The sequence below is a fragment of the Acomys minous genome (assembly GCF_964271855.1).
Source record: "Acomys minous genome assembly, chromosome: 13".
NCBI classification, from domain to species: domain Eukaryota; kingdom Metazoa; phylum Chordata; class Mammalia; order Rodentia; family Muridae; genus Acomys; species Acomys minous.
In genome coordinates, this window is record NC_140495.1 from 48,493,603 (window position 1) to 48,520,824 (window position 27,222).

A 27,222-nucleotide genomic window follows, 5' to 3' on the forward strand; every position below is an offset into this window, starting at 1 on the left:
CTATAATATATGAATTCAAGGAAGTTGTCATTTTTGATCCAATTCACTACGGATATCCATGAATTAAAACTGTAGGCCTTGTTAAGAAACGTTGCTGTCCTCAATCTGCCTTATTAGTGCTTTTGGCATAAATAAACATTACTTTTCACTTGTCCATGAATGTATTGAAAAGGGACCAGGAGCTTTTCACTCATGTTTGAATTTTTTTCATGTACATGACTGAACACACTATTCAGCATATCACCCTAGAAAATAAGGCCCAAGCTGTTCCTTAGAAATGACATCTTCTGAAGAAAAGTTAGTTGCAAGTATTTGAAAAACAGTTTGCATTTATAAGATCATTGAAATATACTCAATAATGTTAAAAATTAATTTTCAAGCTATGTATGCCTCATTTAATTTTGAGGAAATTTCTTTTTTTGTGGGCTTGGGGGAGGCGGAGGTGAGACAGGATTTCTCCGTGTAGTCCTGGCATCCTGGACTCACTTTGTGGACTAGGCTGTTGGGGAAATTTCTTCACAATTAAAAATGATAGTATTAAAATGTCTGGTTCAAGCCAGAGGAGGTGGTGCATGCCTTCAATCCCAGCACTCAGGAGGCAGAAGCAAGTAGATCTTTTTAATTCAAGGCCAGCCTGGTCTACAGAGTGAGTTCCAGGAAAACCAAGGCTATCAGAGAAACCCTGTCTTTAAAAAAAAAAAAAAAAAAAAACCTGTTCCACAGCACTGAAAGTTGTAAATAACAATTGTCCCAGAGAGGAAAGTTTTTACAAATTTCTACAATCTAGACATGTCACTGGAGATTTGGTGCAAAGAGAGGGGAAACTTAGAAGATTAAGCATATTTCTCCCACTTACAGAGACCCAACATGTATTGGCTTGCAGAAAAGGGACTGTAGGGGAGCTGACTGTGTCCCTGCACTTGGTTCACTTTGCTTCATGATGCTGTGGGTTCAGCACCTATGCAGCTGTATTGGACTGATCTAAATCTTGGTTGCTTAGATTGAAGATACATAAAAACTTTAGTTTTGGACTTCATGGCAAAATTTGCCATTTTAATGTTCTATTAAAATACTAAAAGCCTTAACTTATTTGTCAAGTCCAGTTAAACTCCTGCTTATAAGTTGTTCACTTTTAACATTTTTATGTAGTTTCTTTTGAGGGCATCTTTAACTTTGATTAGAGAGGAAACAAAGGAAAGTAGAAAGACCTAAATTTCAGTCTCCACAAATCAGTTAAAGGTTTGTTTGTTAGTTTGTATGTATCCTAGCATAATGTAGATGCATATATGTATAAATACTGGACACAAACTAGTTAGAAGAATCTGTAGGAACTTGTATTCAGAGCTCTTACATCCTTTACTGTCTTCTGGCAGTTGTTGGAACTTTTTCTTTGTTCTTTGTTTTTTGTTTTGTTTTGTTTTTCGAGATAGGGTTTCTCTGTGTAGCCTTTGCTGTCGTGGACTTGCTTTGTAGACCAGGCTGGCCTCGAAGTCACAGTGATCTGCCTGCCTCTGCCTCCCAAGTCTGAGATGGAACATAATTTTTAATGCCAAATTTTATTTACTCTTTAACAACCACTTTTTACCTTTGTTATGTACTATTGTGTGAATCAACTTACACAAGTTAGTCAGCTGTAACTTAATTGAAAAGTAAATTTGCCCAAGAGTTACCTTAATTTTTTCTTTAGTCCTGGAGTGCTGGCACATATTATGTGCATGTTTTTACAGTATATACCCAGAGGCTTAAGTGCGGTTTTTAATACATGGTTTTCCTTTGTCTATTGATCTGGACATTTTTTTCTCTCTCTCTTTTAGCTTTTAAGTATTCAGCTAGATTTTGTAAAATTTGTATTTGTTTACTACAAAGTTTCATTGCAAAAGCCATGGTTATTTCAAATAAGTGGTTATTTCTGAATATAATATGACATTTTTATTTTAAAACTGATAAAATAAATTAGCCAACTGGTTTTTTTGTTGTTTTTTTTTTTTTGTATTTCATATTTTTGAAAGTGTTCATTGAATTAGACTGACGATAATTTCTGTTACTAGCCTGGACTGTTCACATACTAGTAGTGTTCCATGTTAGCATATTTTAAAGTTTTTAATGATACTGAGTATACTGATTGGAACTTAATCCTGACAGAAGAACCCATAAAAGTCTACATGTAGAATGTTCAGGAAAATGTATAGAATTTTCCTTCTCTGCACCCTGGAAATATTACTCCAGCCTAGGCCTTGGGCATGCTGGACAAGTATTCTGCCACTTAGCCACATACCCAGCCATTCATGTTTCTTTATTCCAAATTATATATGATAATTTGCAAAATGTTGAGAATTTGGGCTGCTTTTCATAGACCTTGGAGTATATGCAATTTCAAAACACTTCTTTCAAAGTGTTTTATGTAGGCCTAGGATTCTTAGCTGTGTGGCAGTTCAAATTAAGAAAATGAAATTAAAATTCTGTTTCTTCTTTGTACCATCTACATCTCAGGTGCAGCTTCTGCATTGAATGGCACCTAGGACAGTACTTCCCTAAAGAGCTCATTTTCTGGGGAAGGGTACCATAATTAGTAGTCACACATGCTAAAGAAAAGTCTCCCCACATTGTCTTTGTGCTATTAAAAATAACAGGCATCAGAATATGGATCTATTTATCTTTTTAGCAAAAGCTTATGATTGGTTGATTGATTGGTGATTTTTGCATCTATTCTCAGTAATTTCCGGACTCATTTTGCTTCCTTGCTGTGCAGGGCTATTTTCAATATTAATTCCAAAAAGTATGCATTGAAAAGAGGTGTAGTACACAGTGCAAATCTTCAGAACTCCAGAGTTCTCCGCCCCACATTTGAGGGTCATTCATATGTCTAAACTGAATCGTCCAAGGTCGGGGAGGAGTCTGTCTTTGCCAATTTGGTTCCAATGGTTGCATGAACAAAAGCATTCTGGGCATAATTGCATAGTCACTGCTGTAAATATCCTTCAAGTGTGCTGCACTAGGGAGATTTCAGTTGTGCTCTGACTTAGGAGTGTCTGTTCAGCAGGTGGCACAAAACCCCTTCCTTAAATGCAAAATGGCATTTCTGCAATCTCTGGCTGCCCTCACTTTCTGAAACTGAAACTGGAATTCTAAGCAAATTCCTGTCTAGAAATCGATCTTAAAATACTTAGTTGTCGTTTTCTCTAACGCCTTTCAAATAGTCCTGTCTCTTAACATTAAGCTTGGATTTTTGTGCTACAGAACTATCCTTGAGATTTAAATGTATTATTAACTAGAATTAAAAACAAAAACCTGGCATCTGTGTACAGGTGATCAGATGACATAAGCAGCATGGATTTAATTTGTGGCCAGTACTGATTGTGAGGAGGGAAGACTTGCTCTTTTTGTGGAATTGGCTGACTGTTTCCCCACATCTGGAGCTAATAAAGTGCCTGACCACATCAGTTGTGCTTTGATCTGAGCTGAGACTGGCACAACTGCCGGGCTGTAGCTCTGCATCTGTGTTTTGCAGGCCATGGCTGAGATACCAAAAGCAAAGTTAAAACAGTGCCAGAGGGCCTCTGAGAGCCACCGACTGCAGAATGTTTCTATTGTAATGAAAACTTGAACTTGTACTAGTGTGTAAACACTAGAGCTGTTTAGGATTTTGTTTACCATCTTCATTTGTAAGGTCTGTCTTTTGGGGTGAAAGGGGCATTCTGCTTTTTTGTTTGTTTGTTTTCAAGACAGGGATTCTCTGTGTATGTGCCCCTGACTGTTCAGGATGTTCTGTAGGCCAGGCAGGTCTCAGATAAGATTAAAGCTGTGTGCCATAATGTTCAGCTTTATCTTGTGAAGGTTTTATTCTCAAAATTTATGTACAGAGATTATTTCTAAAAGTAAGCGTTGCCTCCAATACGAGGCCTTACCCTCGTGTTCCTGTTCAGCTTCAGATGCAGTGTTCAGGTGCAGGTCGGTATGTAGTGCGCCCTGCTGTGTCCTCGTCACCTTAGTCTCCTCACTGGACGTGGGAGCCATTAGTCTTTCCTTAGCAGAAGCTTGTGAATCAAAGTACATGTATCTCTTTACTTTTGTCATAAAAGCAAACTTGTAAAAAGTTTTTAATCATAAGTACATCATAACTGGCATACAAGGAATTGAAGGTACCATAGACAAATATAAATCAGCAAATGATTTTGAAATTTAAAATGAAAAATCATATACACTTTCTGTACATGAAATGACACATCAAAAGTGGAACTTGTTTGTAATTCTCAGGTGTGAGGCTCACATATTTTGGGCTATAACTTGAATAGACTTATTTCTAAGAAAGTGTGCATGTAGTAGGACAGGTTTGCAATGGAGAGCTTGCCCTGATGCTGTCTTCTATACCTGATTCTGGTCTGTATTTCCAGGAAAGGCCAGAGCTCACTCTGTTTTCTGCTTTGCTTTGCTTTTCCAGACAGGGTTTCTCTGTGTAGCCTTGGCTGTCCTGGACTCATTTTGTAGACCAGGCTGGCCTCGAACTCAGAGATCTGCCTGCCTCTGCCTCCCAAGTGCCCAGGTACTTTCTGGTTTTTTATGGTGTCACCTTGTCATGGGGAATTTTGTATAGACAAGGGCAAAGGACATCCAGTTATGCTAAGATTAAGAACTGAAACTTTGTTAATTTTGTGTTTTCTTGCTTGCTTATTTACTTATTAAAAATGGATCTCAGTCTATAGCCTAAGCTAGCCTGGAACTTGCTGTGTAGATGAGGCTGGCCTGTGTGGGATTATGAATTTGTGGGAATCCTCCTGCTTTAGCCTCCTAAGTCCTGAGATGACAGGTGTGAACCACCACGCCAGGCTTTGGAAACTGAAACTTAAAAAAAAGAATACAGTCAAATTTCTTTTTTGAAAAAAATTTAAGCCTTTTTAGGTTCTTTGTGGAACATAGACCTCATTTTATGTAAGTAATATAATTATCATTTGATTTTTAATTAAATCTCCTGTTTTGTTTTAAGGTATATGCACCATCCCCAAATTCTGATGATTTCAACCGTGAATCTCCTAGTTATCCATCTCCCAAACCACCAACCAGTATGTTCGCTAGCACTTTCTTTATGCAAGGTAAGCACTGACAAACAGTTGTTGGAGCCAGCGGAGCTGTCAGTGTGTGGAAAAGAGTATCTGTGCAAAAATTTAGTCATGTAATATTCTAGGTGTGCTAATTGTAATTTATTTAAATTATCCAACAAACCTTTGGATTGATCGTCTAAATACTGACTGAGAAAATGAGCAAATCTGCCTTGGTTTGTTTTATAATTAAAAATTATGAAAACTAGAAACAATAGTGGTTTCTGGTTTGGATTATAGTTCTTTATCACGTGTAATATCCCCAATAGAGGAAGAGTAATAGCGAAAACTGAGTGAAACATGTTAACAGAAAAGATGTTGCACTTTTTCTCATTGTTGTCTGACAGATCATTTTTATTGGATCTCCTGTGGTTTGGTCTTGTGGGAAGTGTGTATATGGGAGCACAGGACATTATTATATAAGTGGCTCCTTGACCCTGCTGTGGTTGAAGTCACTGCTGACATCTCATTTGAAGTGTCACTATAGAATGGCACTTTTTACCTAGGCTTGCTGTATCAGAAACCTCTCCATTCCACATTTTCAGACTGTCTGATATGATGTGTGTTGTCTATTATAAGCTAAGACCTTCGGTAGAACATTTAACCAAAAGTCCAAATTGTCCCCAGATTTTTGGTATGAATTATATATCTTTTGAGGATTGTTATAATGACCTACTTATTACAGTTTGTGCTATTTTTTTTTTCTTACTATAAAAGTTACTTCTTTTTAAATAGTAATTTTGGAGCTAGGGGGAAGAAAACCTGATAGACTCTTAGGTTGGAAGGGGGGAGCAGCCGGGCGTGGTAGGGCACGCCTTTAACCCCAGCTCTCAGGAGGCCGAGGCAGGCAGATTGCTGTGTAGGCCAACCTGGTCTACAAAGTGAGTCCAGGACATCCAAGGAAAAACCCTGTCTTGAAAAACTAATAAAAAAGAAAAAGGAAATGGGGAATACTGTCTGCAGGTATGGAGTTTGTTTCTGTTGCTGTGATAAAGTACCCTGAGTTAGAAAAGACTTTTTAAAAAGACTTAGAAAAGAGCCGCAATCCAGCCCAGCAGGCAAGTCAGGGCCATGAGACTACGGACAGCAGAGGGAGATGCATGCCTGTGGCACCTGCTCAGCCCACTGTCTTTTCACCCTTAAAAAACTCAGGACATGGACAATAAAATGGTGGTACCTTTCACATCCTGTTAGCCTGTCCAGGCATGCCCTCAACCTGTCCAATCTAGGCAGTTCCTCACTGAATTACTTTTCTCACACGGTTCTAGATTGCAGCAACACTTGGTATTTATTTTTCCTTTTATCGTAGATGGGACCCACAGTTCTTCTGACCTTTGGAGTTCATCAAACGGGATGAGCCAGCCTGGTTTTGGTGGAATCCTGGGGACCTCCACTTCCCACATGTCTCAGTCCAGTAGTTATGGCAGCCTTCACTCACACGACCGCTTGGTAGGCTATTAAACAGTATTGTGTTTTTACGTGTTTCTTTTTGTATATAATTTAGTTAGGCCAAAACTTTCAACTTTGAAGTATTTATAGGCATACTTTACTGTGACAGTTTTCCATGTGATGGCCCCACCATGCTAAGTGTTAATTTGTCACATGTCATGCTTGTTTTAACATTTTATACAGGTTCAGTGTATATTCATATTATTCAGAAAATACATGCTTTTTATTATTTATGTGTTGGGGGGAGTGAGTGAGTGAGCAACATGCAAATGAGGACTAAAGCCTTCACGTACGCTAGGCGAGCACTCTGAGCAGTGTCCCTTTCACAAGACTGAGAAATCATGTCTCTTTTCCCCTTTTCCTAGAGTTATCCTCCGCACTCAGTGTCACCAACCGACATAAACACGAGTCTTCCACCAATGTCCAGCTTCCACCGTGGTAGCAGCAGCAGCTCACCGTATGTTGCCGCCTCACATACTCCTCCTATCAATGGATCGGACAGCATTCTAGGTGAGCTTCTGGGTTAAGAAACCTTCCCAGCCTGGCGTGGTGGCGCACCCCTTTAACCCCAGCACTTAGGAGGCAGAGGCAGGTGGCTCTCTGTGACTTTGAAGCCAGCCTGGACTACAAAGTGAGCCCAAGACAGCCAGGGCTGTTACACAGAGAAACCCTGTCTCAAAAAACCAAAAAGAAAAGAAGAAGAAAAAAAAGCTTCCTAATCCTAATTTGAGAGTTTCATTGAGATCCACTTTATTCAGGACAATTTCTAGGATTTAGTTTAAATAAAGATGAAAGATGAATAATTAATCTTTAAGTTCCATTAATAAAAAACTAATAAGGAACTCATCTTTACATTTATAGATTGTTAAATACAGCACATAGAATGTTTCCTGACTCATGTAAGGTCACAAGCCAGGTACCCTTGCAGTGACAGATAAATGCTTAAGAAAAAAAAAAAAAAAGTAGCATTCCTGCTTCTCTCCTTGATTTGTTTACCTATTTGAACCATCCAGGAACCAGAGGGAATGCTGCTGGTAGCTCACAGACCGGTGATGCACTTGGAAAGGCTTTGGCATCTGTAAGTATTGGATTTACACATTCTACTGAATGAATTGTGTACTAATGAGCTAAGGTTTAGATTTTGTGGACAGTAAATGTTGTATTTACAACACTTTTGACATTATTACCCATTTAAGAGCTGTTTTCTGTTTACATTGGTACTTACTATCAAAGTAGTTCCTAATAACACCTCTTTCACTCATACCTATAAGAACTGTATTTATAGCTTCATTTCAGTATGTCTTAATTTAAGTGGAACAGATACAGGTAAAACAAAGGGGAATTTGGGAAAATATATGAGGTTTAAGTACTCAGTGGCCCACTTAAATCAGTGGAGCCAAGAAAGAAAATCCAACTCACCTAATATGAAGGAAAAGCCTTTATACAAGGGCTTTCCAAGATAGAAAACACATTCATTTATTTATTTATCTACATATCTACCTATTTATCTATTTGTTTGTTTGTTTATTTATTTATTTATTTATCCAAAGGGGAAAAAACAATCAGCTGCAGCTGATTCACTAAAAAAACAAGGAGTGGGTCTCAGAATCATTAAAAGACTTGTGCTAAAGTGAATGATACAATTCAAAGAGATTTTATAATATGGTACAGCTAGTCTTTATCACATCAAAACAATTGGGACAACAATGATTATAGTTTAATATATCTGACTCTTAAAATGTTAAAATTAATTTGAAATGCTAAAGCCAGAAAGGAGAAAAGGACATTTATTAATTATCTATAAAGATTCAAATCTAGCCAGGTGTGGTGATGCGCAGCTTTAACCCCAGGATACAGAGGCAGGCTAATCTCTTTGAGTTCGAGGCCAGCCTGGTTTACAAAGTGAGTCCAGGACAGCCAGGGCTCTGTTACACAGAGAAACCCTGTCTGGGCATGGAGGTAAAAAAGATTAAAATCTAATTATTCAAATTCAAATTATGCTTTCTGCCTCATTAAATTTCTCTTTAGACTTGTTGGTTAGTTGGGTTTTATTTTTGTTTTTTTCCCTTCAAGCAGTATTCCTCCTAGAATTCCAGAATTGTCTTATATTTTTTCCATAGTACAGTGAATTTTCTTAAACAGTTATTGTTGATAGGGAAGTAGAACTCTGATGTGTGCCTAGTAGTGAGCAGGTGTTGGGCTCTTGAAGAAAGAACTTTCTTTATTGTTTGAGTATATAAACCTTTCTCTGTAACTTTTAAGTATGAGTTTCTTGAGAAATGAAACCAAGTCAAACTCTTCTACTACATAGTAGAGCCCTGCACACAATGGAGCCCAGTAAATGTTTGCTGGACTCAATTGGAACATACATAATAATTAATGGCACAAACCCATAGAAGCGATCTGCTGTGGTTGGTGTGCTTTCTTGTTGCTCATACTACACTAAGCATGTCCATGCCCTATTTCACTTAATTATCCTCAAGAAAACCCTGTAAGGTTGGCATTATTATCCCCACATTACAGGTGGGGAACTGAGGCTTAAAGGTTAAGTGACTGGAGCTCAAAGGATGCAGTAGTTCGCCCTGGGGGTCACTGGCTAGTAAGGAAGCGCTCATACACAGTAGGCCCACATCTAACCAGCCTTAAGCTGTTCCTCTTCACTGCGGTGTGTGTCTAGGAAATTGTGCTATAGGGACTGTCTTAAAGGTGTGCGGGATGATTAGTCATCTCTACATTTTTCTGGCTTTATTCCTTGAAGAAAACGTTGTGTACATGAAGAAAATTACTTGGGTATTTGATTGGCATACCATGTTCTGCCTGCTCATTTTAGGAGATCCAGGAGCAGATAGTTCCTTTACATGTAAGGGGATAAGTAACATTTGACTCTTAATAGGAAGCAAATTTTTAAAATAAAACCTCCATTTGGGAGTCATTTTCCTCCACAGACTTCTGTTTTGTTTTGTGTTTCTGAGAAAAATGTATATATGTAAAAAAAAAAAAAAAACCCAACATATTATGGGCAAACAAGACTTTGTGATGTCCTCAGTGTTCTTCAGGCTTACTTTAGTTAGCCTGGCATCCTTAATTTTCCTTCCATATTATGAACAGTATACTAGACAAACAAAGATGGCATTTTGGGGGAAAATTTCAAATTCACTCTGAGTGGAAGCTAGGAAGAAATGTTTAATCTAGCTAGTGGGTGGGCTTTGGTTGTCATGGAAACTCACTTCTGTCATTCTGTGTTGTTGCTAGGTGGGAACAACCAGGTCATTCCACAAATCATTTCTGTCATAGCTGAGGGCGATGCATTCCGTCTGCAGACCCTCATGTGCACACTCCCTGTCCCTTCCTTCAGCCTTTCCCCATACCTCCCTAACAATTTTGTTTCTCCAACTTTCCTTATAGAGTCACATGCTCATTAATAATGTCTAGTGTTTAAAATGTACTTTAAAAAACAACAACAACAAACAGTGAATTGTCTGGTGATTGGAAGAATTAGGAGAAATGATGAGAAACATAAGGAGAGGCCAGGTTTGGTGGCGCACGCCTTTAGTCCCAGCACTTGGGAGGCAGAGGCGGGTGGATCGATGTGAGTTCAAGGCCAGCCTGGTCTACAAAGCAAGTCCAGGGTAGTCAAAGCTACACAGAGAAACCTTGTCTCAAAAAAGAAAAGGAAACTTAAGGAGGATTACATTTGAGAATTTGACATGCATATCAGAATTTTATGTTAAGTATTACAGATATGTAGATTGTGGTGTCTTTTTAATATAATATAGCATCTACTTTTGATGGGAAGACACTGCTGTTGTCATTAGAAGTTAATTCTAGTTCCCCAGTTGCCTTAGAAGGTCTTTCATGTGTGAAACACCAGAGGGTACAACCTTTGTTCTTCAGTTTAGGTATTAAAGAACACGCAGAATGCTGCGTGATTAAACATGTAAGGCCAGATAATGCATTTGCAAAGGTTCCTTTATTTTAGGTTTAAGCCTGGATAATTGTGGTCTTAATCTCAGGATAGCAAGAAAGAGAATTGTACATGAAGGTATTTACACAAAGTCCCTAAAGCCCTGTGGATTGTGCACTAGTTTAGATAATAGACATGGGTAGATAGGAGGAAAGGAAAAGGCTGTGTGTCCCTGAACATTTGCCAGACAATCACCCTTTAAGACTGTGCCCATGGAGAGTTATATGGAGGAAGAAACATCTGGTTTATTTCAGTGCTTAATACCATATCAAAACATTCAGTCTTTAATTTAGAAGAGATCAAACGAGAGGACTGTTTAACTTTGTTGATTATATCAGACTTCTTTGTGATAATTTATGTTTTGATTTCTGTGAGCCAGGGAGAGAAGAAGAGAGGGAGAATGTGTGTGTTTTAATCTAGATAGTTAAATGGTCAGTAGTCTCTAACAAAAGAAAAGAAAATCCAGGGAAGTTGACGTTTAGAAGTAATTCATGAAATAAGGTTCTTTGTTCCTTAGACTCAATAACATTAGCATGATAAAGATTAGCTGAAATGTGCAAAAGCGTCAGTGTTTAAAACCCTGCGCTCTCAGTTCTAGGCTTGGGCCTGGAGCTCTCCATTGTTTCTTTTTGTCTGAGGCTCTTTTCATCAGCCCCTGGCTTTATTGGCACCCTGCTGATTGGAATGGACCGTGACTGATAGGAGGAGGAGCCTCATTTGTTGCAGTAAGATGAGGAATATTACCGTGTAAGCCTGGCAGAAGGTACTGAGAGTTATTCATCATTGGCCTTTTACCCGTGGGTGCCTGTGGCTGCATGTAGAATCAGCTTGCACTTTGTTCCTGCCACAGACTCCTAAGTCACTACCACCTCCATTCTTAAAGTGAAGTTTTTCTTCTTTAAACACCAATACTGGGGTCCTTTCAGGCCAGAAAACAGAAAGAAATCTTCGTTTAGAACGGTCTTTGTCCAAAAAAAAAAAAAAAGCCTGGTGTTTAGGATTTTTATGAAATAATGTAATTTGGTTGTATTTGGGTGATAGACTGAGCCTGCAGAGATACAGGCTGGTGGAGTGATCTGCCACACACGAGGCTTCCGTGTGCTAGCAAGGCCGCCTTCTCTTCCTCCCCACGTGTGTGTTCTCTTTATGAGAGTTTTTGTTTTTGTTTTTGTTTTTGTTTTTTTAAGGTTGGGGAGCATAAACATGCCACTCATGTGGAGGTCAGAGGAAGCTTTCAGGAATCTTCTCTTTCCAGGTGGATCGTGGAGATCAAACTGAGCCACCCCACCTGCCCCACCCATGAATAACTTTTTTTTTAATGTAAAAAAAGAAACTTTTTATTTTAATGTAAATAAAGTGTGGTGGGTAAATTGTGAAAATGTAAAAATGGAGAAGCTTCTTTTGGAAAAGATACATTTTAGTATGGCTTCTCTTTACACCATGATTCTCAAAAGCTCACAGCTGTTTTGAGTATAGGATTGGAACATTCTCCTGTCACTCAAGATAGTGATCGCACATGACTCTGCAGTATAGCCTCTGTTTTCTTTGACATAAAGGAACTCCCACCAGCCTTTAGCATGCTCTGGGCTTGCTCCACTGGAAGGCGGAAGCTTGAGAATTGGCAGTCCATTCACACCCCCGGAAGCCTGTGGCAGCCTGAGTGTGAGATACACAGCTTAGAACTTTAACATTAATTCTCAGCAACCACAGAACCTCTCACCCCATAACTGTTCTCGGAGCTTGTGCCATAGCGTGGATTTGGAGTGAGGACATTTATAACAAGTCCTTTCATTTTCTTATTTCTGTTCATTGCTCCCCATTATCTAAGTACTAAAATAAATTCCACCATTTAAAGAATCTCCTTACTGATAAGTATTATAGAAAATTTCACGTGCAGTTTATCACTTATTAAAATCCCAGTGCTGGGAAGACAGACAAAGGCTCCCCAGGGCTCGGCCAGCCAGAGATCCAGGCCAGCGGGAGACCCTGTGTCTAAAAGAAGGCGGACAGCTGCTGAGGAACGACTCCTGAGGTTGTCCTGGCCTCCACCCCTGCACACGCAGATTTAACGTGGTGTGAGAATGATGTGTGCTTCTCCCAGAAACTGAGACTTGTCTCTCTATAGATATAATATTCACGAGTAGAGGTCCAAATGAGAGAGGAGCACAGACCAGAATAGAGCAGCAGAAGACAGAAGGCGGGGAGGCTAGGGAGCGGAGTGGCGACTCACCGAGCGTGTAACCAGAGAATCATTACCAAGCCTCCAACTGCAGGTCACTAGAGGAGAAAGGGGGATCCTTTAAGGGAACTGGAGAGCAGGCGAGAAGGGGTGCAGGTAACCCCGAAGCCAGAACTCACTCCAGTGGGGATCCCTGATCCCTCGCCACTTGTAGCACAGCAGTGACTAGGCAAGCCTTGAGAGTAAGAGGCAGAAAATGCAAGGCTGAGACACCCTGAAGTGCCAGCATAGAAGTCGGAGCTATGGGCTGCCACAGAGGTGGTGTTTCTCCAGCGCTTTCACGGTTGCTTCTCACAGGGGACTCAGTGAGGCAAACTAATCTGCGAGTGCAGTTTGTGAATATTTCTCAGTTATCTGCACCATCAGTGTGTTTTTTCTGCCCTCTCTCATCAGTGTTGTATTATATACTTTGTGAAGTTAGCATTGGTTGCTCATAAAAAGTACAGTTGACTCTTGAAGACACAATGATTTACAATGGTGTTGAGACATGTTTGTAAAAATTGTAGTGCCCTTTGAAAGATAGTTTGCTTTTTATGGTATATAATCATTGGAGCTATAACAGAGAAGTAACTTTTTAAAGGACTAAGGGGCATATATTAATATCTTCTTTGGTTAGCTTTTTAGAAAGAGAACAAAACAAAACAAAAACTGTTTTTCAAAGACACACCTCAGCCCAGCATGGTGGTGCACGCCAGTAATCCAAGCACTCAGGGAGGCAGAGGCAGGCAGATCTATGTGAGTTAGAGGCCAGCCTGGTCTACAAAGCAAGCAAGCCCAGGACAGCCAAGGCTACACAGGAATACCCTGTTTCAGGGTTTAAAAATCTCTCTTTCTCTCTCTCTCTCTCTCTCTCTCTCTCTCTCTCTCTCTCTCTCTCTCTCTCTCTCTCTCCTCCCTCTTTCTTTCTTTCTTTCTCTCCCCCTCCCTCCTTCCCCTCCCCTCTCCCAGGCAGGGTTTGTCTGTATAGCCCTGGCTGTCCTATCCTGGAACTCGCTCAGGAGATCAAGCTGGCTTCAAACTCAGTCTGCCTCTGCCTTCTGAGTGATAGGATTAGAGGCATGCACCACCACTGCCCACACAGCTTCTCAGAAACTTTTGTTGTTGTTTTGCCTGTGCTTTTTGTTTTTTGTTTGTTTGTTTGTTTGTTTTGGAGGGTGGAGGAGGTAGGATGGTTTGAGACAGTTCTCTCTATGTAGCCTTGGTGTCCTGGAATTCAATATGCAGGCCAGGCTTATCTTGAATTCACAGAGATCCACCTACCTGGGCCTCCCAAGTACAGAGATTAAAGTTGTGTACCACCATGCCTGGCTTAGAGACCATTCTAAGGCATAAGGGCCAGGCTCGGTGGGCACATCTTCAACTCTAGAACTTGCAGGCTAAGTCAGGAGGATCACAAAGGATCACGAATTCAAAGTCTGTCTATGCCTGTCAGGATCCTGATTACCTAACATAGACCCTGACTCAAAACTACCTAAAAGACCTCATCTTTTTTTTTTAAATACTTTTGTGAGATTATCATTTTTTATGTTACTTAGATGGCATATTCTTTAAAGACTGTTTACTTTTCAGATATCTTAACTTTATGATAACTTGTTTTATTTTAAGGCAAAGACTCACCTCAAATATAGGTAGACCTGTCACACAGTATGTAGCCCAGGTTGGCCTTAAAGTTGCAGTCTCACATCTGCCTCCCAAGTGTTAGTCGCAGGTGTGGAGACTATACTCTCCATGGCCTGTAGCTGTCTAGCCCATGCTGCCTTTGAACTTTGACCCTTCTGCCTCTGCCTCCCAAGCACTGGTGATGGCAGAGGTGTGCCCATACCCAACCCCACATCTTGATTTTCTGCTGATACTTAGAAACTTCTCAGCCACAATAATATTAATTCTTGAGAAACCTTGTCTTGAAAAACAAAACAAGAAGAAAGAAGTACATACCTGTGTTATTCCTCGCACGTTTTGAAATCGTATAATACTTTTGGTTCTAGCTTAAAAACTGAAGCTAGTTACAAAGTAGTACAGTTTGCTGGAGAATGTTCTCACTGTGAGCCTTGGGGGTGGTAGGACTGAGATCACAAAAACTGCTCCATGAATGGGTTTGTATTTTTGCTGCTATCACATTCTGATATATACATATATATCTTATTTCCCGGTTAGATTTATTCTCCTGACCATACAAGCAGTAGTTTTCCATCAAACCCATCAACGCCAGTGGGATCTCCTTCACCTCTCACAGGTGGGTTTCTCTTTTATTCATAACACGTGCAAATCTTCTACTTTGAAATAATTCTGATTCAACAAAATTTCAATAAAATTCTCTTTCAACTATGAAAAGATAATTCTGATTTTGACAATAGCCATTTAATCAGAAACTGCCCCTGGAGTTCATTCTGTAGAAATATTGCTCATCTTGAATTATTTATGCATATCTTTCTAGGTTTTTAAATAATTTGTGATGGTTTCCAATAGCAATTGTTGTAGCTGGGTAGTGGTGGTGCACACTTTTAATCCTAGCACTCAGGAGGTAGCGACAGGCAGATCTCTATGAGTCCAAGACCACTGGTGTGATCTACAGGGTGAGTTCCAGGGCAGCCAGGGCTATACAGGGAAACCCTGCTGGGAGGGGGGGGGCCCTTCAAGATTCAAGGCTACTACTTCATTTTTTCACATTTTACATGAAAACTTATCAGGGAGTTGTATGGGTTTTCTGCTGAGAAAAAGACTGTGTTGTGGATGAGCAGCATTAGATTAGTGGAGCTGTCTAAATGGTTCACTTTGTTTTCCTTCCTCCTGATTTTTAACTTTAATTTGACAAGTTCTAGAACTATCCTAGAGATGAGTTTGTTGAGCTACTGTAATTATAAGTGGTAATTTCTTACTAGGATTAAGTAAAGTATGTGAAAATATCTTTCAAGCAATAATTTTAAAACTTTACCCATACTTTTCTAAGCAACATTTGCTGAGGAAAAATCTGTTTGCTTTGAAGAGAGATGTTATTAGACAACTGAGTGAAATTGCCACATCCTCTCAACACCAGTCAGCTGAGGCCACAGATCTAGTGTGGCGGTGGTTTTTATGAAGCATTTTGTGTTGTGCTGGGTTTCTTGAAGTCGCAGCTCTTGCTGTCACCTATGCTTTGTGTTAGCCCCACGTCTCTCCTCGGTCACATTCCAGGATGGCCATGTTGAGCTCCAGCAGCTGCTCTTGGCTAGTAGCAGGCTATGCCAGTTTTTCAGGCTTCCTGGCTTCAGCTGTCTAGTAAGTGTTATGCAGCTGTTGCCCACACAGGCGAGATGATGAAAGACACATTGACTTCGGGTTGTTGTCTAACAGCTGAAGTTACGGGGGAATGATGTGACTTAGCCCTGCTCACTGTCCCGGCACTGTTTTACCAAAATCCTCTGCATAATTTTTGCCACAGCCTGTTTTTGCACTTTGTTATCTGACCTGTCTGTCTTTCTTGCGCTTACTAATCATTGGAGAGGAGCCTGGAGGTCAGCATGAGTGAAACTGAGGATGGCACAAATCAAGTCTGAGTCTCCATTGATAAGTGAGGTTTAGCTGGTGATGCTTTTTTGAGACAAGATTTCTCTATGTAGCCTTGGCTGTCCTGGACTCACTTTGTAGACCAGGCTGGCCTCAGACTCACAGCGATCCGCCTGCCTCTGCCTCCCGAGTGCTGGGCGTACAGGCGTGCGCCACCACGCTCAGCTGGTGATGCTCTTTTCCCTGTATCTCAGATAACTGCCTCCCGAGTGCTGGGAGTACAGGCGTGCGCCACCACGCCCCGCTGGTGATGCTCTTTTCCCTGTATCTCAGATAACTAATCAAAATGTAGACTGCTGACTGAATAGTGTTGGTGGGCCTGCTTTGAATTTAGCAGCCATAGAGAACCATTTCACATAATGCTTCTGAAACACCAAATTAGGATGCACTTAACAAAGCTGCACCTCCTGTTTCTCTGCCTAGTGTGCTTGTCTCAACTTCCCTTGTGTGCATGGAACAGCAGACAGAGGGTGGCCGGAAAAGCACTCTGTGGTAAATGTTCAGAGTCAAAGGAAAGGAAGCATAAACGTGAGCTCCTGTTTGTAAAGATTGCTAGGTGTCTTATATGGCCTTGATCTGTTACCTGGAATGAGCAGGTTGTCCCCAGTTAGCCCTGTCCCCTATGCCTGACCAGCGTCAGTATAGGATCTGTGAGGATAGACACACAGGCAGCTTTATGGCTGCCATTCTTGAGTAAATGCACCTCATCTTTCTCCTGAACTTTCCAAACCAGGAGCATACATTTTTCTCTCAAGCACTTGTGAGGAAGCTTCTAAGGCATTGTACTAACTAAGAAGCTTATGCTAGTAAGAAAAGGAGCTCTGGTCCCTGCTACCTGGAATAGGCAGCATTTTTTTTTTTCTTAAGGTATTGGGTAACATTGAGACAAAGTGTCACTACATATGAGCCTTGGCTAGTCTGGAATTTGCTATGAAGAACTCGGAGATCTGCCTGCCTCTGCCTCCCAAGTCCTGGGCTTAAAGGCCTGGTAGCATTTGTTTTTAAGTCACAAGAAGCCCATAGCAGGAGAGCTGTAATCTTAACATAGTGTTCCTGCCCAGCTTTACAATACCACAAATGGTATCCAGAAGAAGAAAAAGACCTTTTTTTTTCTTGTCTCTTAAGAAATCTTTTCCAGAACCCTCTCCTTAGTCTCATGTTTCAATGGTCAATACTGCCTCAGTTACCTTCATCTGAAATAGAACTGACATGTTTACCTTAGGTGATAGGATTTATCCAGAGTTGAGATAGATTTATTCTCTCATGTTATCCGGACAAAACAGGCCCACTCCTTTCTCCTCTTGAACAAATTCAGGGTTTTAGCAACAAAGTGTAAATAGCACAACACTCATATTAGAAGGGTTTATTATTATTATTATTATTATTATTATTATTATTATTATTATTATTATTATTATTATTATGAGGCAGACTAGCAAAACATTCCTTGACTTTCTTTACCTTCATTTGAGATGTAGATGGGAAAATTCTGTAATGTTAGGACCAGGTAGCAGTCCTCAGAACCTTACATTAAAAGTTGAGTCTAAGAGCCAGGCAGTGGTGGCGCACACCTTTAATCCCAGCACTCAGAGAAGCAGAGGCAGGATTACTGTGAGTTGGAGGCCAGCGTGATCTACAAAGTGAGTCCAGGACAGCCAGGGCTACACAGAGAAACCCTGTCGGGGTTGGGGGGTGCAGGGGAGTGGAGTCTAGGTTTATGTATGTTAGTTTAATCAAAACATTCGTGTGTGTCGTCTGTGAGCATGCTCAGTGTTAAATCATTTGCTTGACTTCAGCAGCTCTCCAGTTGAGTTGTGAAAATAAAGCCACAGAATTGACTGAGTTGTCGTTGTTAGGCACAGGTTTCATGAAGTGGATTTTAATAGAAGAAAAGCAGCTTTTGTGTGTATAAAGGGAAAAGCGGCTCAGATCTGGTCATGTGCCTGTCCTCTTCATCTAGTGATATGTGGCAGCATGTGGCAGAAGCCCACGAAGGCTTCAGTTTAGGGTGAGATTACAAAGAGAAACTACTGGGGTTCTGGAGTAAGAGAAATAACTGGAAGCCAAGTGTTGTACACACTTGTAATCCTAGTACTCAAGATGTAGAAGGCAGGTGGACCTCTGAGTGTGGGACCAGCCTGGTCTACATAGCCAGTTCTAAGCCTCCCAAGAGTATGAAGTAAGACAGTGTCTCAGAAACAAGAGAGAGAATTAATAAAGCCTAGACGTACCCTTAGCTATACAGGAGAGAATACACATTCTCTTAATTTATGAACCAGTTCTGCTGAGTGAAGTCACCCCTAAGCCCTGGTGAGAATAAGAGCAAATCAGAAACACTGCATAAATTTAGATGTGACCCAAGTCTTTTCAGAAAAAATTCTGCTCTAACCCTAGACACTACTTAGCTCACTGACTAAAAAGGTTTGATAAATTTTAGTAAATAAATGTGCTATAATCTTTCTTTACTAAAATCTACATTTTAGAGTGGCTACTTAGTAAACCAACAACCATATGACAGTTAAAGAAATTGTTTCCCATAAGTACATGCTCTCCCTGTGGCCACTGCCAAACATCTAGTGGTGTGCTGGGGGAGGGAGGACAGCCTATTCTGACTCATACCAAGACTTCCAGCCTTTGAACTATTCATTTTCTCTATTCTCCTATATGCAAGAGTTGATAATTACATACTAGAGGTACCAGAATGACTCTAAATTTAACTTATATATTTTACTCTCATGCTAATTTTACAAAGAGATGAAGCTACAACTCTATCTGGTATCAGATGCAGGCTCACTAGTATTATGGTCTGTGTCTAGAATCTGACTTCAACTCCACTCAGAACTCTCACCCACAGCTAATAAAACACCAGTGTTTCAAGAATGCCAAGATTTTGATAATTTACCCTGCCTTGTTATTATTATTACATTATTAATCTATACACAGAAGGAGATGGTATTAATAATGTTCCATTAGCCAGAACGACATTCAACTTGGTGGCATGCTTTCATATCTCTTAAGATCATCTTTATAAATAAAGCAGATTAAGATAAAACTGATTGGGTTTTTTTCTTTCTTGTTTTATTTTTGTGTGTACCTCAAGTAAAGGATCAAACCCAGAGGCTTGCACATTCTAGGCAAGCATTCTAGTATAGTTATAGGACCTTTGTCCATGAAGTGTAGCTCAGAATTTGCATGAAGTTCAAAGAGATTGCTGATTCCGAAACCTTCAGATTCACTGATATAGCCCTGTGTTGTTCACACGCACACGCGCGCGCACTCACACACACACATACAGTTAAATGGGTGATATTTTAGAGGAAGATCTTTGCATGGTTTCTATATATCATTAGCCAAAATCAGTAGGGGAATATAGTTAATGAGTGAGAGAACATTTACCTAACATGTTTGAGACCCTGGGTTCATTCCCCAGCAGTATCTTCTGAGGGAAGCTCTTTCCTGTGAGTAATGCAGTACGTCCCTCTGCATCCTCAACACTGAGCTCACGAGGACCTGTGCCTGCTGACTGTCATGTCTTCATACATTTCAGAGTACTTGATATCATGATCCTGGCTCCTGTCACAGACTGATTACCTTATGGTGGAGGAAGATTAGACCAAAATGATGGAAATGATTTTTTGTTTCAATAATTTTGGGTCTTTAGCTTATGATCAGCTCCCCTACCTAAAAACTTTTTTAGCTGGTACCATCCAGTGCCTTTAAAATTGTTTCATCCTTGCACTGTCAGAAGATGCACATGAACATATGTATGCTCTTTAAGTGGAGAAGAGCTTCTTCATGAGGAAATGTACTCCCCACAGGAAAAAATAGTCATGTATATCACAATAGCATTGCTACTCAATCTGGCCCACCAAGAACATGGTGGCACACACCTTTAATCCCAGTACTTGGGAGGTAGAGGCAGGCAGATCTATGTTATGAGTTTCAGGATACCCAAGTGAGATCCCATCTCAAAGTAAAAGAAATTGCCAGTGATGAGATGTGGGTAGTTAAGCAAATTATGCTACAGAGAAACAGCTAAATATTGATGTCATCACCAATAGCATTATCAAAGACTGTAAAGCCAAGAGGGGGAAGCAAACATTTAAAAAGGATAAACATTTTCAAAGACATACATATGTGTAGACAAAGCCTAAGGAATATACAGAGTCGGACGTGATGGTGCACTCCTTTAATCCCAGCATCCTGGAGGCAGAGGCAGGCGGATCAATGTGAGTTCAAGGCCAGCCTGGTCTACAAAGTGAGTCCAGGACAGCCAAGGGTAACAAGGAAAAACTCTGTCTTGGGGGAAAGAAAAAAAAAAAGAATATCCAAACAAAACTATGTTTTACAAGTTTTTTTTCCTGCTTACTCAGCCTGCTAAATTGGCATATCAATAATTAAAAAGTTTTCCAATGTTTTGTGCTTATAAATTGCTAATAGTACCATGAAGGGCAAACAAGATTTTCATTATTTGTTCATGATTATTGAGTATCTTTACCCTTTCCTTAACATTACCAGGACATTGAGTTAATCCACACATGGATGCTTTTTGATTTAACAGGTACTAGTCAGTGGCCCAGAGCTGGAGGGCAAGCTCCTTCATCCCCAAGCTATGAAAACTCACTTCACTCCCTGGTAAGAGCCTTCTACTAGTCTTTACAGGAGTTACAGAATTTTGTTTTGTAGTTCAGACAAGTTTTTGTTGGTAATGGTTTTGTTGTTGTTACTAAATCTTATAACAGTGAAGAAACAGTATGGTAGCATTACACTCGAATTCTTTGCTAACAAATGACCTGACTTAGTAGACAGTATGACATTTTGGGTGTCCTTATTGCCATCTGCTTTTGGGGCATTGCACTTATCCAGACAACTGGAATTAAAGGAGTACTGAAGGATCTTTGTTTCTTTGAAAAAATGAAAAACTTAATATTTCTATACTGTACAGTGATTATATGTAAGTGAAAACTTACCCAAAAAACGACATTTAAGAAATCAAGTCCACTGATTCAAAATCATGTTTAATACATTTATATTAGACTTTTATATTAATGTGAGTTACTTATTATTTATTATTGTTGTTATTATTAAAGTATTTCTGACAGTTTCTTAAAATAAAATGTACAAATCACACAAGCCCCAATAGGACAGTGGAGGGGCCTTCTTGGTACTAGTACTCCAAGGTGAAGAATTTGTGGTAGAATGTTCACTACTGTTGCTTTGGTGTGCTTACATTTGTAACCCAGAATCACAAAGTATAATAAAAATAAACAAGTGAGTGTGATCTGGTGAGATCTAAGTCATGTTCAGAAGTCCTAGGTTCCAAACAGGAACACTCTTTTTCTGTGCCTAACAAAATATTTTAAGTTGAGGGAAAGTTTGTCTTCTCGCATATTTTGCAAGCGACCCGAGCAGTGTGTGCTGTTTAGACGCTAACCTTGTGAGTCCCTGTTAAATCCCGGCCTTCTCAGAACTTAATGCAAGTAGATCTTGCAGATCTGCACATTAACTTTACTAACAGGTTATGCAACAAGCACATCAGCTGTTTCCTCATCTCTTGGAGTTAATCTTAACCTGTGCTTTGCCTCCTGTTCTGTCTTGACTTTGCCAGAAAAATCGAGTTGAGCAGCAACTTCACGAGCATTTGCAAGATGCAATGTCCTTCTTAAAGGATGTCTGTGAGGTACTATTTCATTTAGATGGTGCCTTTTTGTGTGTGTTTAAATTACTTATACGTCTCTTACCCGTTTAAAATTATCAAGTTGTACAGACTCCAGTGTCTTAAAAATAAAACTGAGCGTTGCAGCTCTTGTAGCAGTGTGAAGAAGTAGCCCTTTGTCTGTTAAGAGTGACTTCCTTTTAGATCTCTATTGGCATGTGCTTTTGGTTTTCAGAATTCTAATGTGTTCATGTGTAAGGCATGTGTGACCCGTGGGCAGTGGATGTCTTTCCTTCAATTTTGTTAAAGAGCTTATCTGGATGTGCACACCATTGAAGATAGGTGTGTTCTACTCACCTAAAACTTTTAAAGTAAATGGATTTGAGTACCTTTCACCAAATTGACATCTTTCAGAGATCATTGTTAAAATAGTTTTTCCCTTCTCATCGGCTGTAATTCATGGTAGCGTTCATTTAGTATAAAAGTATAAAGTAAATAACCTTATGGTAGATTGGTAAATTCATCTTATAAAGCAGTGACTTGTGTCCACAGCTTTGAAAATTCATCATAACCTGAAGAGAGCTGCCTTTTTTTGTTGTTCATTTGAAGTGCAGGTTTTGAAACTAGGTGATACTGCACTGCACCTGCTGCCCTCGATATACCCCTAAATAGGAGATGTGTAGCAGCTCAGTAGGTTAAATAGGCACCAGCAGTGACTCCTCTCTTCCCCGTGCTGTTTTCCATCCTTACAGCAGTCTCGAATGGAGGACCGCTTAGACAGGCTGGACGATGCTATCCATGTGCTGCGGAACCATGCAGTTGGACCTTCTACCAGTCTACCGACTAGCCACAGTGACATACACAGCTTATTGGGACCATCCCATAATGCACCAATTGGAAACCTCAATTCAAACTACGGAGGATCAAGCCTTGTTACAAACAGTCGATCAGCTTCAATGGTAAATCATGCTCATCTTATATGTAATACTCCCTATTATCCGGTTTTGTTGTGTTTTGTTTTTGCGTGAAATTTTGGAGGAAAGAGTTGGAGGGGGATCTCTTTCCTTTAATAGAAAGTTAAAAGGGGCTTTTAAACTTTCTTTTATTGTCCTCAATGGAGCCATTAGCTACTGTTTGGCTTGTCAAATTCTGTTATAACCACATACAAAATGAAGAAACTATCTAGAGAGATCGTTAGCTTCAGCCTGTTATTGGAATGACAGTGTGTGCCTTGGATAGTGAATAGAAAGGGTAAATAGCATGGTCTGTAAAGCAAAACTGAGTTTTAAAGGCTCCACTCTAACTGGGACCAGTGTCACAGGCCTGTCATCTCACCTGTTTCAGAGGCTGAGCCAGGACAAGAGCAAGTTCAAGGTCAGCGTGGGGAACTTAGTAACTCTAATTCACAGTAAAAAGAAAGCTGGAGCTGTGGCTCAAGGGCAGAGCACTCCTATAGCATGCATGAGGTCCTATAGCATGCATGAGGCCCTATAGCATGCATGAGGTCCTGTAGCATGCATGAGGCCCTATAGTATGCATGAGGTCCTGTAGCATGCATGAGGCCCTATAGCATGCATGAGGTCCTATAGCATGCATGAGGCCCTAGGGCTCACGCTTCAGTACTGCAGGTTAGAAAACGATCCTAGTCTGGGAAAAAAGTTTCCTAGTTCAGAAAAAATTTCTAGACTAGAAAAGTTTCCTACAATCTGGAATTTGCCTGCAATAGCAAAAATTTTTAAAGTGAAACTTCTTAATTGATACAGGTCTAAATTTAGCCTCTTTCTCAAATCAAGAAAGAAAAAAAAATGGGATAAGGGAGCAGCTATTACGATTGTTAGGCAACAAAGAAAGGAAACTATTATAGATTAATCCCCTCAGAGAGTAAAATAATTTAATCTATCTTTTTAAAACATAGCAATTCTTTAGAAAGGAAAAAGAATAGATTTCTAAAGCTCATGTACATCAAAAATTTCTGTGTCAAATGTCTTTCATTATTTTTTATCCAAATTATCTTTTAAAGATTTATTTTAACCTGCTGTGTAACTGATACCATGTGTTGCATGTTTATTGCATAGTTTTTAAAGTTCACTGCATGCTGCAAATTATTTTCCTGTGAAACAGATTTTGAGCTATGTGATCAAGGCTAAAACTCACCTATCACCACAACAATTAAGTACCCAGTGCTGTGGGCCTGCTGTATGTCTGACTGCCACACACGTTCACTTCAGGCCTCTACAGAAAGCAGCAACAGATGCTGGTTTCTCATCTCAGTGTTTCCACTCCATGCCTTAGCAGTTAGGGATGCTGTTTCATTTTGGGTTTGTTTGTTTTGTTTTGAATGTCAGGAAATCTTGAATATTTAACCACCTTCTAAATTAGTTTTGCTAATAAACTAATGTGATTAGTGTAATTAGTATAAATAAATATTTGTGAATTATTAAACTTAGATATGAATTTAATAGTATAAGTATTAGAAAAGTTTTAGTGGTGCCAGGTTTTGTAACATGTGCCTTTAATCCCAGCAATTGAGAGGGAGAGACAGGTAAATCTCTTGAGTTCAAGGCTAGCTACTGCTACAAAGAGAGACCTTGTCTCAAAAAGAAAAGAAAAATTTTAGTGGTATAAGACTAGAAACATGGCATTTTACAGCTGTGCATATAGAAAATCAGATTATTAATAAGCTGCAGTTATGTTATAAAGTGACTTGGAAGTCATATTCTTGAATCTCAGGTCAGCCTTGCTGAAGTGAATTCCCCCCTCCCTTTAGTCATAGGAAGAAGTCAGTGTTTTCTTACTGTTTGCTGTTACTAAGGCACTCACTTTGTAGCCTGGAACTCAAAAAAGTCAGCTTGCGTCTGCCTCCCAATGCAGAGATATTCTGGCAAGGAAAAGTCTATACAAAGGAATCTTCGAAAGAATAGTGTGAGTCTGGTTCTTTGAGAGCTACGTCCAGGTCGTGGCAACTAAGTCCAAGCTGTTGTTGAGTGTGTAGCTGTCGCTCGGCGGCACAGGACTGCTACATAACCTGGGCACGTCAGCACTACTTCACTTGTAGAGACCGTGCTCGCTACCGTGCGTCACTCCGTGCCTGCCCCCTCTGCTGAGCCGGCGTCCATTCCTCGTCCTCCCACGGTCAGCTTTCCAGCCACCATGCCCAGCTAGTTTTGGGTTTTCAAGATGAGATTTCTCTGTGTAACCCTGGCTGTCCTAGAATTCACTCTGTAGACCAGGCTGGCCTGGAACTCAGAGATTCACCTGCCTCTGCCTACCAAGTGCTGGAATTAAAGGTGAGTGGCACCATGCCTGGTTTTCTTAATTGTCTACCATCTTTTGTTTGAGACAGGGTCTCTAATTGGCATGAAACTTCACCATATAAGCCAGGTCCTTCTGTCCCTGCCTCCTATCAGTAGGATTATATATATGTGTGTGTTGCCACAACCAGCTTTCTCACTGCTCCTCCCCAGACAGGGTTTCTCTGTGTAGCCTTGGCTGTCCCGGACTCACATTATAGACCAGGCTGGCATCGAACTCACAGGGATCCTCCTGCCTCTGCCTCCCGAGTGCTGGGATTAAAGGTGTGTGCCGCCACAACCCAGCACACAACCAGCTTCTTATGTGGGTTCAGAGCAGTCCAACCTCCGGTCCTCACATTTGCAAGGCCAAGTGAGCAATTTTGACAGCTCTCCTAAATTTATTTATTTTTTTCCTCCTAACTTTAAATAACCTTATTTTTCTTTTGGGGTAGGAGTTAATTCTAGTATGGCTTTCCATACTATAGGAATTCTGTGTCTAGGTTTCAGCTGAATAAAAGACTTATAATTACTCATACTGTTTCCATCCATTCTTCCCTAAATGGAAATGTCTGATTTTTTGTTTGTTTGTTTTCATTAAGTTCACATTTAAATGATTTTTAAGGGTTTAGATAGTATTTTTAAATTTAAAAATACTTTAAATTTTTTGAAAATAATAGAAGTTATACACTTAAGGAAATACAAGGATTAAGGAACAACAAATGGATTAAACCGACAGAATATTTTTGGGCAGTATATAAAAATCATTTAGCTGGCCGGGTGTGGTGGTGCATGCCTTTAATCTCAGCACTTGGGAGGCAGAGGCAGGTGGATCCCTGTGAGTTTGAGGCCAGCCTGGTGGTCTACAATGTGAGTCCAGGACAGCCAGGGCTACACAGAGAAACCCTGTCTTGAAAAACAAAAAAAAACAAAAACAAAAAAAATGGTTAAATTAAAACAGTAATACTCAGCAAGTAGTACAAATAGACAATTTATAAGAACAGAACTCAGAATCAGAGAACTAAGAAGTTTGAAGTCTGTTCTCTAGTTCATCAGCTTACTAGAGTTAACATTTTCTGTTAGGACCACTCATGTCATTGGCTACTAAATGAAGAGAAGTCCTTGTAGGTTGTTGTACAGAAGTCAAGCGGTGCAGATTGGGACGGTTCAGTCAGTGTGCAAGACTAAGTCACTTAGTGGGTTGGACCTTTTATTCTGAAGTGAGGTTCTTACAAGAGTTGAAATTTAGAGCACAGCAGACCTCCAGGTTTGCATTTCTTCTACTCCCCCCAGTAGTAGCAGCCTGTCAGCTGTATGCTAATGAGATGGACAATTAAAATAGTCCTATCTGGCTGGCCCACAGGCTCTGGGCGCAGACAAAGAACTGTTTATACACCTGTTGTTCATGTAGACAGCCATGTCAATGTGGAGCCAGAGATTAAAGGAAGGATGTGGGAGCCGGGGTGGGCAAGGGTTAAAGAGAACTATTAAAGCTGTGGAAGTCAAATTCTTCAGAAAATATATGAGGGCCATTTGCAAGGAGAATCAAGTTACAAAGAAAAGGTTTCTGCTGGCTGCATTAACATGGGAAACCCCAGACTTGAAGCTTCCTGCTCAGACCATTTTTAAAAGGTTTATATTTTTACTACATACGCCAATTGGAAATGTTTTGGAGGCCAGTAATGTGAGTTCCTGTAAGAAAATAACCTTGGGCTGTCCCATTGAGGCAGAAATACTTGCTAATACTTAATATTCCAGAATACGTAAGGCAGCACTCTTCTTAATTTTCCTTATGAAAAGGTAATGACCCTTTGCTGCAGAGCCTTTTGTCAGGAAGAGGGTTGATACAAGACTCATTGTTAGTTAAGGTACAGAAAGTGTTTGGTTTGGTTTGGTTTTTTTAAATGGTGCTATTGAAATAAGGTAAAATAGGAGTTTACCTGATGCATTTTCTTTGAACAAAACTGAGGGATTACTGCACATCCTGG

The 27,222-nt window shown here is 40.1% G+C and overlaps 1 protein-coding gene across 7 annotated transcripts in view; it reads left to right on the top strand.

The window, feature by feature from the left end:
- TCF12 (transcription factor 12) overlaps positions 1 to 27,222 on the top strand; it is a 262,121-nt gene that overhangs the window by 219,688 nt on the left and 15,211 nt on the right. For 3 of the 7 annotated variants that reach the window (XM_084752921.1, XM_084752925.1, XM_084752926.1), the window contains 8 exons: positions 4,982 to 5,087; positions 6,403 to 6,542; positions 6,908 to 7,052; positions 7,556 to 7,620; positions 14,900 to 14,978; positions 20,850 to 20,923; positions 21,897 to 21,968; positions 22,697 to 22,903. In XM_084752921.1, coding sequence (XP_084609047.1) covers positions 4,982 to 5,087; positions 6,403 to 6,542; positions 6,908 to 7,052; positions 7,556 to 7,620; positions 14,900 to 14,978; positions 20,850 to 20,923; positions 21,897 to 21,968; positions 22,697 to 22,903 — 888 coding nt within the window. The remainder of the gene's footprint in view (positions 1 to 4,981; positions 5,088 to 6,402; positions 6,543 to 6,907; positions 7,053 to 7,555; positions 7,621 to 14,899; positions 14,979 to 20,849; positions 20,924 to 21,896; positions 21,969 to 22,696; positions 22,904 to 27,222) is intronic. The other 4 variants (XM_084752923.1, XM_084752927.1, XM_084752922.1 and 1 more) reach the window with 3 other exon arrangements.